We start from the raw sequence: 14935 nt of genomic DNA on the forward strand, positions 1-14935 counted from the left end.
CCCGTCAACGAGCTACTAACTACTTCCTAGACTATCCACCCTAGCCTTCATGAGTAAAACACATGTGCATCAGTTTGGTATGTGTGTTGACGAGATCTTTCGCCTGCTTAGCAGCCTTCTTCAGTCGAAATACAAAGAAAACAGCAGATGTGATGTGAGGTGGTCAGTTCCTAAGCCCTATTCAGCTCCATTGTTTGTATCACTGAACACAGGCCAAGGCTGAGGGACTTACCACCTCCACTTCTGTCTGTATTTCAACTGAAGAATCCTGCTAAGGAGACCAAAGGTCTCTTCAGTAAAGATACCAAACTTAATTGTGTCTTGCTCGTCTAAGCTGGGGTGGCTTGTGTTTGAAGGTGCTAGGTTAAGGAGTAGTTAGGTTACCTAAGCCACTATAACCTAACCTAGCCTAATAACCTATCCTTGCCTACCATAATCTAGCTTACCCTACCATAACAGCCTACCCTAACATAACCTAGCCTACCCTAACATAACCTAGCCTACCCTAACATAACCTAGCCTGCCCTAACAACCTAGCCTACCCTAACATAACCTAGCCTACCCTAACATAACCTAGCCTACCCTAACATAACCTAGCCTACCCTAACATAACCTAGCCTGCCCTAACATAACCTAGCCTACCCTAACATAACCTAGCCTACCCTAACATAACCTAGTCTACCCTAACATAACCTAGCCTACCCTGACATAACCTAGCCTGCCCTAACATAACCTAGCCTACCCTAACATAGCCTAGCCTACCCTAACATAACCTAGCCTACCCTAACATAACCTAGCCTACCCTGACATAACCTAGCCTGCCCTAACATAACCTAGCCTACCCTAACATAGCCTACCCTAACATAGCCTACCCTAACATAGCCTACCCTAACATAGCCTAGCATAACATAACCTAGCCTACCTTAACCTAGCCTACCCTAACATAACCTAGCCTACCCTAACATAACCTAGCCTACCCTAACATAACCTAGCCTACCCTAACATAACCTAGCCTACCCTAACATAACCTAGCCTGCCCTACCATAACCTAGCCTACCCTAACATAGCCTAGCCTACCCTAACATAACCTAGCCTACCCTAACATAACCTAGCCTACCCTAACATAACCTAGCATAACAGCCTAACAACCTAGCCTACCCTAACATAACCTAGCTTACCCTAATATAACCTAACCTACCCTAACATACCCTAGCCTACCTAAACATAAACTAGTCTTCCTTAGCCTAACCTAGCTTAATATAACCTAGCCTATCTTATTCTAGCCTATCTTAACCTAGCCTACTTTAACCCAGCCTGCCTGCCCTAACATAACCTAGCCTACTAACCTACCTTTACTTACCATAACCATCATGTGTGATGGAGCATAACAAGAAAACCATCCTTCGCAATGTAATATGACAAGGAAAAACCATCTTTCACAATGGAATATGACAAGGAAAAACCATCTTTCACAATGGAATATGACAAGGAAAAAAATCATCCTTCACAATGGAATACATGGAAAAAAACCATCCTTCATAATTAATTGTGACAAGGGAAAACCACCCTTCACGATGGAATATGACAAGGAAAAAAACATCCTTCACAGTGGAATATAACAAGGGAAAAAATCCTTCACAGTGGAATATAACAAGGAAAAAACATCCTTCACAGTGGAATATAACAAGGAAAAAAACATCCTTCACAGCAGAGTATAACAAGGAAAAAAATCCTTCACAGTGGAATATAACAAGGAAAAAACATCCTTCACAGTGGAATATAACAAGGATAAAAAACATTCTTCACAGTGGAATATGACAAGGAAAAAAATCCTTCACAGTGGAATATGACAAGGAAAAAAACATCCTTCAGAGTGGAATATAACAAGGATAAAAACATCCTTCACAGTGGAATATGACAAGGAAAAAAACATCCTTCACAGTGGAATATAACAAGAAAAAAACCATCCTTCACATTGGAATATGATAGTTTATTAATAAAAATCCTGGAATATGACTGTAGGATGTTCAATATAAATTTAGAGATTACATATCACGAGACTTACAAACTATCCACACTACGGAATAAACAGTTATTTCAAGAGCAAATATTTATTTTGAGTGATAGAAGTGAAAATTAAGGTACAGTAAGGAGAAGCAGCGGGTGAAAGTCGATCAGTGTGAACTGTTAAAGCTCTGGTGGCCTGGTGGTTAACGCTCTCGCTTCACACGGCGAGGGCCTGGGTTCGATTCCCAGCCAGAGTAGAAACATTGGTCGTGTTTCTTTCCACCTGTTGTCTATGTTCACCCATCAGTAAAATGGGTGCCTGGGTGTTAGTCGACTGGTGTGGGTCGCATCCTGGGACACTAACCTAATTTGCCCCAAAATGCGGAGCATAACAAGGGACTTTCTATATAGTAGTATGTCATTTTTGTCAGCTAGGACTGTATACCTTGTACATGTACTTATAGTAAATAAAGATATTATTATTATTATTATTATTAAGACACGTGCACACAAGACGCAGAAGATGTAAACAAATGACGCACCGGATGTAAACAAATGACGCCGGATGTAAACAAATGACGCACCGGATGTAAACAAATGACGCACTGGATGTAAACAAATGACGCCGGATGTAAACAAATGACGCACCGGATGTAAACAAATGACGCACCGGATGTAAACAAATGACACACCGGATGTAAACAAATGACGCACCGGATGTAAACAAATGACGCACCGGATGTAAACAAATGACACAAATGACCGGTAAACAAATGTTAAACGCCGGATGTAAACAAATGACACACCGGATGTAAACAAATGACGCACCGGATGTAAACAAATGACGCACCGGATGTAAACAAATGACGCACTGGATGTAAACAAATGACGCACCGGATGTAAACAAATGACGCACCGGATGTAAACAAATGACGCCGGATGTAAACAAATGACGCACCGGATGTAAACAAATGACACACCGGATGTTCGCTAAATATACTGATGGCGGAGTAAGGTTAAGTTAGCTGGATTTACAATTATTTTTTTATTATTTTACGGACTTGTAACTCGTATCTTAACTTTTTTTAACTTCCTGTTAATATCTTGTAATAGTCACTTAATAATTAAAAAAATTAAAATAATTAAAAGGTGTTTGAAGCCTGGCCACTGACTGTGGGTACAACTTTGTAGTACCCACAGTCAGTGGCCAGGCTTCAAACACCTTTTATTGTACAGCAATAAAGGAATGGAACAGACTACCCGCACATGTCAAAGCCAGTCATAGCGTGAACCAGTTCAAGAAGAGTGCCAAAAGGTGTCTGATGAATGTAGCTACAGAAAGGGAGGGGAATGATTTTCTATTTTTTAGCTAACATACGTGTAAATTTTACCTTATTCCTTGTAATGACCCTCGTATTGTAGATAGTCTTAATGACCTTGGTGTCGCAGATAGTCTTTTTAGTATGATAATAAGATGTTATCTTCATTGTAGAACAATAAGAAAATATTATAACCTTTATACTATAATAATAAGGTAAAAGGACCCCAATGGAAATAAGTCACTCTGTCTGACTTTTTTGGGTTATCCTAGGTTCTCTACACATATGCTGCTATATATGATAATTCTATGTAACTGTATTTGTGTATACCTGAATAAACTTACTTACTTACTTACTTACTTACTTATATGTGGTTTTTATTGTTATTATAAGTTTTGGCTTATTTATTGCCCCTTTTATGGGCTTTTCAGAATATTGATCATGTTGTGATTTGGAAAAAAAATGAATGTAAATCTGATCAGGTTTTTTTTTTAATTATTATTGGAGAAGCTCTAAAACCGTAGCTGTTATATTAAGACGGGGGCAGTTAGTCTCACAATGTGTTAAATTTTAACAATTAAAAAAATACAATGCGATCAGTGTGAAATCACATTGAATTTTTGTAGTTATGGTGAATAAATGTTAAGGTGACGTAAGTTCCCGTCTCCAAAATAATATGTTCATTATTCCACCATAATCTACCTTCTACATAATTACTATCACATTAGCTTTGTCTGTTTTGTAAATTGGAGTCTAGAATCTTTACTTAATTCATGATATAACTTAAATATCTGAGACAATAGTGTTGTAGAGGTCTGAGCCTTACTCAGGCCTCTATAACAACACTTGTTAAGTTATATCATGAATTAAGGAAAGATTTTAGACTTCACATTACGAAACAGACAAAGCAAATATGATAGTAATTATGGACAAGGTAGATTATAGTGGAAAAATAACATGTTATTAGAAGACTGGGGAAATTAGTGCCTCTTAAAGGTGTTAATTGTGATGTTTGTACACTGAAGGCTGTGTAATTACCTACATGTGGTGGAATGTTATTAGAGGGTAAGAAAGATAGCAGCATAATTAAAAGGAAGAGTTAATGTGACTATAAGAGGAAGGAGAGAGGGAAGTGGAGATATATTAATTTAATATATTGTGGCGCCTCTTCTGACCCCACCATCATGGCCGTCAAGGACAAACATCTTAATAAACATATACTACTATTTTCTTATTTACAATTCCAATATTAAGAAGTCACATATGAACTGTAATAAGTAGTATAAGTCTGAAAAAAACTATCAGATGTAGAAATTAAGCCGTTAATGGACGAGAAATGATTGATTTTTCATCAATTATTATAAAGGTATTTAGATGTTTATATATTAAATATATTAGTAAGCTACAACTCGTCATGCATTAAAATGTAATATAATTCTAGTAAGTAATATGGATAAGGTGATAATAATGAGTGATAATTATTGTTTATGAAGGTGTACATGTTGAAGGTTGGTTGATGGTTGTTGTTGTTGTGTCAAGAGGGAGGTTGTTGCAGCTCTGATACTACCACCATTACCACCACTACAACACACTCCCCACCCTCTCAACCACTCTAGTCAACACCAACAACACTTCACGCACCTGCCCACACCAACATCACCAAGCATGGCTGATGATAAAGGTGTGTAGAACAGTGATGAAGTGGGACGCCACTCCGGTCCTCGCCCGCCACGTTTGGTCAGCATTTTCCTCGCTAGTTAATGTTTCTTGTATATAGTGTAGCTCAGCACTCACCTCCCAGTGCTCCTCAGCAACCACCACGACACTGTACTTGTGTACCATCTTACACCACACCACAGTATAAGCTAAAAAAAACAGTTGTTTAACGTTTATGTTCTTAAGTTAAGCACTTCAGTGGAAACAAGTCAGTCTGACTTTTTTTTGGCCGTTATCTTGATGGGTAATTTACATTATGTATGATAATTATACTTATGTGTACCTGTCCCCTCAAGGGAGGTTCCTTGATGCTGGTGAGGGACTCTTGATCTAGGGAATTGGATCTGTGCTCCAGTTACCTGAATTAAGCCAGAATACCTTCCATCCCCCCCCCCCATAGATAATAATATGTGTACCTGTGTCTAAATAAACTTACTTAATGTAGGGCTGTATGAGTTATGGGTTTAGCTCCTAAATTTATTATAAATAATAATAATAATAATAATAATAATAATAAAGCTTAAGAAAAAAATTAGTTGGCAACATTCTTCTCACACTCAGTGTCCAGGTTCAATCTTGGACACGGGTGGAAACTTTGTTCGTGTTTCCTTGTACCTGCTGTCCTTGTTTATCTTGATAACCTTCAAAACAAGGGAAATAATGTCATTGGTGACACTTTTCAAATCGCTCGTGCTCCTCATTTGGAATATTGCTCAAGTGTTGACGGCCTGTGGTTCATACTGCTCAACTGCTGTGGTTCGTATTGCTCATCTGTGACAGCTGTGGTTCATATGTCTGGTTGTGTGCTGCCAGCAGTAACAGCCTGGTTGATCAGGACCTGATCCACCATGAGGCCTGGTCACAGACCAGGCCGCAGGGGTGTTGACCCAAAACCCTCTCCAGGTATACTCCAGGTAGGCCCCATTGAGGGCAGGAGAAATATCAGAGCTGGAATAAGTAAGTTTATTCAAGTATACGCAAATACAATTACATAGACTATCATACATAGCAGCATATGTGTAAAGTACCTAGGATAACCCAAAAAAGTCAGACAGAGTGACTTATTCACTAAATCATCTAAGTCCTCGGTGATATTTGAACAGTGAAAAGTTTGATGTCTGAGATGGTATTTCCTAGGCTTTAATTATCAGCCTCACACACTGGAGGATGTTGAACTGACTCTTCTAAAAGTCTGAGAGTTAGTTCAGTGTCAGAGGTCACTTCATAGCACTTTTGAAATGGCTTTTGTATAAAGTTTTTTACAACTGAGCTTTAAACAAGCTGGCACATTCAGACTCCAGGAAAAACATTCAAAGACCGAGCCAATTTTTTCTGAACAAAATTGTTTGGACTCCAGTTTGTTAGAGGTCCCATACGTTCAAACACCAGGGTTACGCTGTATGTACCCACTGGAGCGGAGGAGAGAGAGATACACGATAATATATACCTGGAAAGCAATCGAGGGCCTGGTCCCAAATCTGCACAGTGCCTTAACATACTGGATCAAAAGATATGGAAGGAAGTGCAAAATAAACCCAGTGAAAAGCAAAGGTGCAGTGGGCACAATAAGGGAGTATTGTATCAGTATCTGTGGTGCCAGATTATGCAACATCTTGCAGAAGTGTAGAAGTCTTCAAAAGGAAATTGGACAAGTATCTTCACCAGGTGCCAGATCGACCAGGCTGTGATGAATATGTGGGTTGGTGGACCACCAGCAGCAACAGCCTGGTTGACCAGGCAAACACCAGATGAGCCTGGCCCATGGCCGGGCTCTGGCAGTAGAAAGACTCTTATTGTCATCTCTGCCGCTGCTGCACTGCTGCTGCTGCTGCTCCTGCTCCTACTGCTCCTACTGCTCCTACTGCTCCTACTGCTCCTACTGCTCCTACTGCTCCTACTGCTCCTACTGCTCCTACTGCTCCTACTGCTCCTACTGCTCCTACTGCTACTACTGCTACTACTGCTACTACTACTACTACTACTACTACTACTACTACCTCCTCCTCCTCCTCCTCCTCCTCCTCCTCCTCCTCCTCCTCCTCCTCCTCCTCCTCCTCCTCCCTCCTCCTCCTCCTCCTCCTCCTCCCTCCCTCCTCCTCCTCCCTCCCTCCTCCTCCCTCCTCCTCCCTCCCTCCTCCCTCCCTCCTCCCTCCCTCCTCCCTCCCTCCCTCCTCCCTCCCTCCTCCCTCCCTCCTCCTCCCTCCCTCCTCCTCCCTCCTCCTCCCTCCTCCCTCCCTCCTCCCTCCCTCCTCCCTCCCTCCTCCTCCTCCCTCCTCCTCCCTCCTCCTCCCTCCTTCCTCCTCCTCCCTCCTCCTCCCTCCTTCCTCCTCCTCCCTCTTCCTCCTTCTTTCGTGTATATTACCACACCTTCCTCTTGTGTATATTACCTCCATCTCTTTCCCACTTGTGTGTGACTTGTCAATGGTCAAAGTCAGACTGAAACATTGTCATGAGTTTCATTCTCCAATGTGTGAGTTCTTTGTGTACATGTGTTTACTACTGGAGAACAGGCTGAACAAGTATGTGGGTGAGAGAGTTGAATTTGGGAAGTTTATTCCAATATGCCTGCTGCAGTCTTCCTTTATTTTTAGCTCAAGGATATTTCTTATGTTTGTATATTGATCTAATTCAACAAATGTTTCTTATGTTCTTATTTATTCAATTTACATTAACTCTAACCTAATGTGCCAGTAGAGATGTTATAAATGCACAAATTGTAACTGGTGTCAGTGATATTTTTTTTTTTTTTTGTGAATTTTCAAGTTGGATGATTAAAAGTAGCAGTACAGGAGAGCCCTGCTTATACAGCAGGTTAGGTTCTGGGCTGCTGCTGCAAAGTAAAAATTGTTGTGAAGTGAATCATAGCCTTTTTTCACTTTCAAATACTACATATAAAAACCTGATTGCATATTTTAACTATCATATAATAAATGAGCCATATAGTTAGGCCTAAAAAAATGTATATACAGTACACCCATTACTTACCTTAAAATATTTTCATCCTTAGCTTATAGTGAGTGGTAAATATATTTATTGTAGGAAGCCGGAATAAATGAAGAATGGATATAATGAAAACTGCTATACTACCTAAATGCTGTAAAGCAGGGCCTGCCTTTATATACTTTTTGAGAAGAGGTTAAATTTTCTATTAGGCAAATATGCAAAAGTGCCTACATTATTTAGGCAGCTACTGAATCATAAATCAAGATGCATAGGCTCATTTTGTTTAATTTCTGAAATTATTGGACCTCATAAGACTGTTGAGATGGAACCCCTATATAATGAAAATAAAATATGTATATACTGTATGTATATTTATATGCTATGTACACCTGTAGTGTTGAAGTTTTATTTTATGAATGTTACACCGTACATCTATTTTTAGCTCGGGAAATGATGGTTCAGCGTGGGCTGGGGGCCATCCTGGCCAATATGGGTGCTGGAAAAATTGGGATTGGTAAACCTGTTGAAAAGAAGCCACCTCCTACCCCTCCCAAAGGTGAGATCCAATTAATTGCCAAACTGCTCTTGTTTCTTGAGACATAAGATCACCTTAATATATTTTATTATTTATCTTTGCTAACCCTTGTCTTGATTGCATCATATAGGAGCATTCCATCCAGGTTAAATGTTTGAATGATACTGGTAAAGGTATTGAGTCAATATGAAAAGTAAAATTGATTTACATCTGCTTATATTTTCTTTCATTTTATTCTTGGTGTCTGTCATTACTCCTGCATGTATGTATAGCATAATACCTCATTAATTTAATGTATCTTGTATTTATAAGTTAACATTGTCACACTTGACTAACATTCTCATAGTACTTGATCATGTACACAGGAGGACCTCACTTATATGGCGGGTTAGGTTCCAGGCTACCGCTGTAGAGTGAATCACCATTTTTTACTTTGAAATGCAAATTCAGTGGAACCATGGTACTCGAACTTAATTCGTTCCAGAAGGCTGTTTGAGTGCTGATCTGTTCAAGTACCGAACGAGTTTTTTCTAACCAATTTTCTTTTTTGTTGGCTGTTATCACTAATCTTCTTAGGCCTCATGGTGACTCATTCATACAAATAATATAAAAAAAAATACCAGAAAATGCGAAGAAGCACGAAATAGTTTACAGTGAGGTTCTGACAGGTCTTATTTGGTTGAGTGCCGAGCAAGCTGTCGACTACTGAGCGATTTTTTTTTTTATCGAACAGAGCATTCGAATACTGAATTGTTCGAGTAGGGCGCTGTTCAAGTACTGACGTTGCACTGTATGCATATTTGTGGATACTGTATTTTAATGCAGTACCTTATTGCATTGGTGCTCATCACACACACACACACACACACACACACACACACACACACACACATGCATGCACACAAACACACAGAGTAGTCAGTAAGTGGAATAGTTTGGGAAGCGATGTAGTGGAGGCAGGATCCATACATAGCTTTAAGCAGAGGTATGATAAAGCTCACGGCTCAGGGAGAGTGACCTAGTAGCGATCAGTGAAGAGGCGGGGCCAGGAGCTCGGACTCGACCCCCGCAACCTCAACTAGGTGAGTACCACACACACACACCACACACACACACACACACCACACACACACACACCACACACACACCACACACACACACACACCACACACACTCACTCACTCACTCACTCACTCACTCACTCACACTCACTCACTCACTCACTCACTCTCTCACTCTCTCTCTCACTCTCTCTCTCACTCTCTCTCTCTCTCACACTCTCACACTCTCACACTCTCATTCACTCTCACTCTCATTCACTCTCACTCTCTCATTCACTCTCACTCACTCTCACTCTCTCACTCTCACTCATTCTCTCACTCTCACTCATTCTCTCACTCTCACTCACTCATTCTCTCACTCACTCACTCATTCTCTCACTCACTCACTCATTCTCTCACTCACTCTCTCACTCTCTCACTCTCTCACTCTCTCACTCTCTCACTCTCTCACTCTCTCACTCTCTCACTCTCTCACTCTCACTCTCACTCTCTCACTCACTCTCTCTCTCTCTCTCTCTCTCTCTCTCTCTCTCTCTCTCTCTCTCTCTCTCTCTCTCGTCCTCTCTCTCTCTCTCTCTCTCTCTCTCTCTCTCCTCCAATTCAACATATGTTCTTGTTTTCCATAGACTAATAAGGATTCCAGCCCCTCTTGCTTCATAGTTAAATCCTGTGGAACATTATGGCTCGTCAACTATGTCCTCTTACACTTTGCTTCTAGTCACCACCGTATGTTACATAATTAAGACCTGTTAAGTAAGTTAACAACCACCATGTTATCAACAATGTTTAGTCACAGTTTTGAATGTTAACTTTTTGTGAAGTTTGAGATTCTTTACCCCTAGACTAGGCTGCAGGAGTAGGAAGGCTCAAAACCTATCACAGGTAGGTGTACTCACCTAACTGTGGTTGCAGGGGTCGAGACTCAGCTCCTAACCCCACCTCTTCACTGACCGCTACTGGATCCTCCCTCTCCCTGCTCTATGAGCTTTATTATACCTCGTCTTAAAACTGTGTATAGTTCCTGCCTTGACTCCATTGTTTGCCAGACTATTCCACTTCCTAACAACTCTGTGACTAAAGAAATACTTCCTAACATCCCTTTGACTCATCTGAGTCTTCAGCTTCCAATTGTGACCCCTTGTTTCTGTGTCCCATCTCTGGAACATCCTGTCTCTGTCTACTTTGTCTGTTCCACGCAGTATTTTGTATGTCATTATCATGTCTCCCCTGACCTTCCTGTCCTCCAGTGTCGTCAGACCGATTTCCCTTAACCTTTATTTATAGGACATTCCCCTTAGCTCTGGAACTAGCCTTATTGCAAACCTTTGCACTTTCTCTAATTTCTTGACGTGTTTGACTGGGTGTGGGTTCCAAACTGGTGCTGTGTACTCCAGTATGGGCCTGACGTACACAGTGTATAAGGTCTTGAACGATTCCTTACTGAGGTACCGGAACGCTATTCTCACGTTTGCCAAGCACCCATATGCCCCAGCAGTTATCTGGTTAATGTGTGTTTCTGGTGATGTACTCGATATTATATTCACTCCTAGGTCTTTCTCCTTGAGTGAGGTTTGCAGCCTTTGACCTCCTAGGCTATACTCTGTCTGCGGTCTTCTTTGCCCTTCTCTGATCTTCATGACTTTGCATTTGGCGGGGTTAAATTCTAGGAGCCAGTTTCTGGACCATGCATCCAGCCTGTCCAGGTCTCTTTGTAGACCTGTCTGGTCCGTGTCTGATATAATTCTCCTCATTAACTTCACATCATCTGCAAACAGGGACACTTCTGAGTCTATCCCTCCCGTCATGTCGTTCACATATACCAAGAATAGCATTGGTCCCAGGACTGACGCCTGTGGGACCCCGCTCGTCACTGGCGCCCGCTGTGACACCTCATCATGGACCATGACTCGCAGTTGCCTCCCTGTTAGGTATTCTCTGATCCATTGCAGTACCCTTCCTGTTATATATGTCTGTTCCTCTAGCTTCTGTACTAATCTCTTGTGAAGAACTGTGTCGAAGGCCTTCATGCAGTTCAAGAAAATGCAGTCAACCCACCCCTCCCTCTCATTTCTTACTTCAGTTACCTTGTCATAAAACTCGAGTAGGTTTGTGACACAGGTGAATGTGTATGTGCATGTGCATGCACACACATACATATACATAGCTTTAAGATGAGGTATGATAAGGTTCTTGGAGCTGGAAGAGAGTGGACCTAGTAGTGACTAATGAAGAGGCGGGGCCAAGGACTGTGACTCGGCCTTTGCAACCACATATAGATAAGTACATACATACTCCATGGATGGGTGCTTTTGGTGGTTTCAGGAAATAGGATGCTAGAGAAGAGTATAATTATATACTGTTCAACATAGAAATAAAGTATAGTATATAATTATGAGGTGCATGCATGTTTATTAGCACAATATAGATTATAGACTATTTTTTGTTTCAGTAAATTCTGCTTCCAAGTCCAAACCAGAGGGAAACCAAGAATTTACTCAAAACTCGTCGGAAGGATGGGGTGATCACAAGGAAGGGAGCAGACCCAACAGTGAAGGGGCTGCCAAAAACACAAATAATCAAAGAAAGGATATTGAAAAAAGAGAAGGTAATGATTATTATATTAATTTGTAGTCTTCCTTGATAATGTAACCTTTACCTGTTGTGCTCTATGATATTTTGAGTACTACACCATTTCATTTGCTGTAGTTGTGTATTTGAGTTTGGAGGGAATAAAACTGTAGCTTCTGTACTTGCCTCTTTACATTCAACTACCAGTCATGTTTACTTTGGATTTGAACTTTGTTGCCTGTTGTACGTTATCAGCCACAAGTCGAGTTTTTATGAAATAAATACATTAAGAGTAACCCCTCTTCCCATGATACATCACTGCATGGTGTTGTTATTGTTGGACTGAAGGATCGTGATGGCCCTTTGGCCATTTCAACTCTTCAATTCAACAGTACCTAATTCCAGGCTACCACAACCCTTTAACCCAACAAAAATATCAGTCAATGATGTATCCTCAGGGATTCCAACAATTCATGTGTGGAAAGTTACTGCTCATTACATTTATAAATGTATAAATAACACTGTATAGTAGATTATTATTAGAGGGTTGCATTAATATTGCAAATTTTGAGGTTAATTTATCAGTATGATAATATGACATATCTCTTGGCAGAGTCCTTCTTCCACAGTGACAGGACCACAACTTGCTACTCACAGGTTGATAAATTATTTGTATATAGACATTATCTCGTTTCCTTACATTTTAACCCTGACGCTGCAGTGGGAGAGGTAGAGGATATGAAATGAGTGTGTGTATATTGATAGCTGATACAGGAAACAGCTAATTTATTTCCATTTGTAGAGATCTGTAACTTCTTGGGTGATAAGCAATTTACATTATTACCGGTTTCCTCAGAGGATATAAACACTGCATATTGGTTATTCAATTTCTACATATTACTTTTTGTTCTTTCTTCTTTGTTGGGTTTATGAGGGCCACTGACAGCATAAGCTATATCGAGCCCAACTTCTCGATGGTACGAGGAAGATTTGTTGCCCAAGGCTGGGCGATGAGAGAAGAGGAACAAAAGTTCCTTTGTAAACAGAGATAGAAACTTGAAGTTTCCAATTAGATCCAGTAGACCCCATTGCCAAGCCCCAGCAGAGGGATGCCCACACTCCCACCTGAGTTCAGTAACTGGCTTCCCACCAAAGACCAATAAAGAATTTTCCGCAGAGCGGAAAAAATGGAGCTGGCTAAAAGTAAGCCGATGTACAGGTGTCCCTCCTGTTGAGTGCCCGGTGGGCAAAATAGATGAGGACAAGCGTCCCAGAGAGAACGGGGAAATTTGTCACTGATACTCAGGCGAGAGAGAGATGTCCACATCCAATGAAGGATGGCGCAGAAGTCCATTACCTTTTGTTCTAGTCTCCCCTTGTGATGAGTATTTCCTTTTCTATCTTCTTACATTTTCTTTGTTGTTATCATATTCTCACTTGTTCCTTGGCACTCCAAGGTTGAGGGATTTAGCTCTTCCATTTTTTTCTTGCAGCTTGAGCTTTTATCTCAAGCACTAGTCTAGATGCATATCTTTGAACTTTATTGAGTTTTGTGTGTAATTGACTATACGGGGGGTTCCCACACTTACACTGAACACTCAAGGAATAGTTGTGTTTGATTTGAGTTGAAGATGATACCCAAAAGTATTTTGACTATTGTAATAGTCTCTTCTTGTTCTTCCAGAGACAGGATGCCAGGCTCTAATATTTATTCTTCATAGGTCATTCCTTTCATCTCAGGCATCAGCCTAGATACAGTTTTTAGGACATTTCACATTGTGTTATACTTGTTGAGGGGTTCTATGCAGCCAGATGCTGCATACACAAGAGTAAGTAGCTATGTTATGCTAGGCGAGGGTTCTATGCAGCCAGGTGCAGCATACACAAGAGTAACATGTATGTGGTTATATGTATTGAACATATCTTTGTCTTGAGTTTCTGCATGCCACTCTTTTGTTTGTGAACTAGTTGGTTAGTGCCGCTGATGTTATTCAGTTTGTGCTTCAGGCAACAGGTTTTCAGTAATAATTATTTTTTCTTTTAACTGTTTCCTGACACTTGTGACCCTGTAACTATCTTGGTCAATGGGTTGGAGAGCTGCTCTGAATGCGTTTAGTCAGATCTTTAAGCTGGCATTCTTAGTAGCTTACCTTCCACATGAACTAGAACTAAAGGCCATTCACATCAGTAAACTACTGGGGTCGCACTTTGATAGGAATTGACACTGATAATTTGTTCTGGCAGCTAGCCAGTACTTGCTCAGCTCCTACATTCAGGCTCCCACACACATTGTGATGTTATGTAAATATTCATTAGAATTTAATATTTTAAATACTGATTGTACCTTTACACACACTCCCAAACTCATCCACTAACCTTTGCAGTTTTTCTTTAGAATCTCCCATAAGCACAGTATCATCAGCAAAAAGCATAATTTAATCCCACCCATCTCCCAAATACCCTAGCATTTACTTTTTTTACAGCCCCGTCTATAAATATATTAAACAACCATGGTGACATTACACATCCCTGTCTAAGACCTACTTTTACTGGGAAGTAGTCTCCCTCTCTTCTACACACCCTAACCTGACCCTCACTATCCTCATAAAAGCTCTTTACACACACACACACACACACACACACACACACACACACACACACACACACACACACACACTCTCACTCCTCCTCTCTCTCCACTCTCACTCTCATCTCCTCTCACTCACTCTCCACCTCCTCCTCACTCCTCCTCACTCTCTCCTCCACCTCCTCCTCACTCTCACCCC

The 14935-nt window shown here is 40.8% G+C and overlaps 1 protein-coding gene across 8 annotated transcripts in view; it reads left to right on the forward strand.

Moving 5' to 3' along the window:
• The first annotated feature begins 34 nt into the window (after positions 1-34).
• Positions 35-14935, forward strand: part of LOC128697585 (uncharacterized) — a 103753-nt gene continuing 88852 nt past the window's right edge. For 7 of the 8 annotated variants that reach the window (XM_053789408.1, XM_053789412.1, XM_053789409.1 and 4 more), the window contains exons 1-3: positions 35-77; positions 8428-8541; positions 12031-12186. In XM_053789408.1, coding sequence (XP_053645383.1) covers positions 50-77; positions 8428-8541; positions 12031-12186 — 298 coding nt within the window. In that variant the 5' untranslated portion in view covers positions 35-49. Of the gene's footprint in view, positions 78-4825; positions 5008-8427; positions 8542-12030; positions 12187-14935 lie in introns of those variants that run through there. The other variant, XM_053789410.2, reaches the window with a different exon arrangement.

The sequence above is a fragment of the Cherax quadricarinatus genome, chromosome 44, assembly GCF_038502225.1.
Source record: "Cherax quadricarinatus isolate ZL_2023a chromosome 44, ASM3850222v1, whole genome shotgun sequence".
Taxonomy (NCBI): Eukaryota; Metazoa; Arthropoda; class Malacostraca; order Decapoda; family Parastacidae; genus Cherax; species Cherax quadricarinatus.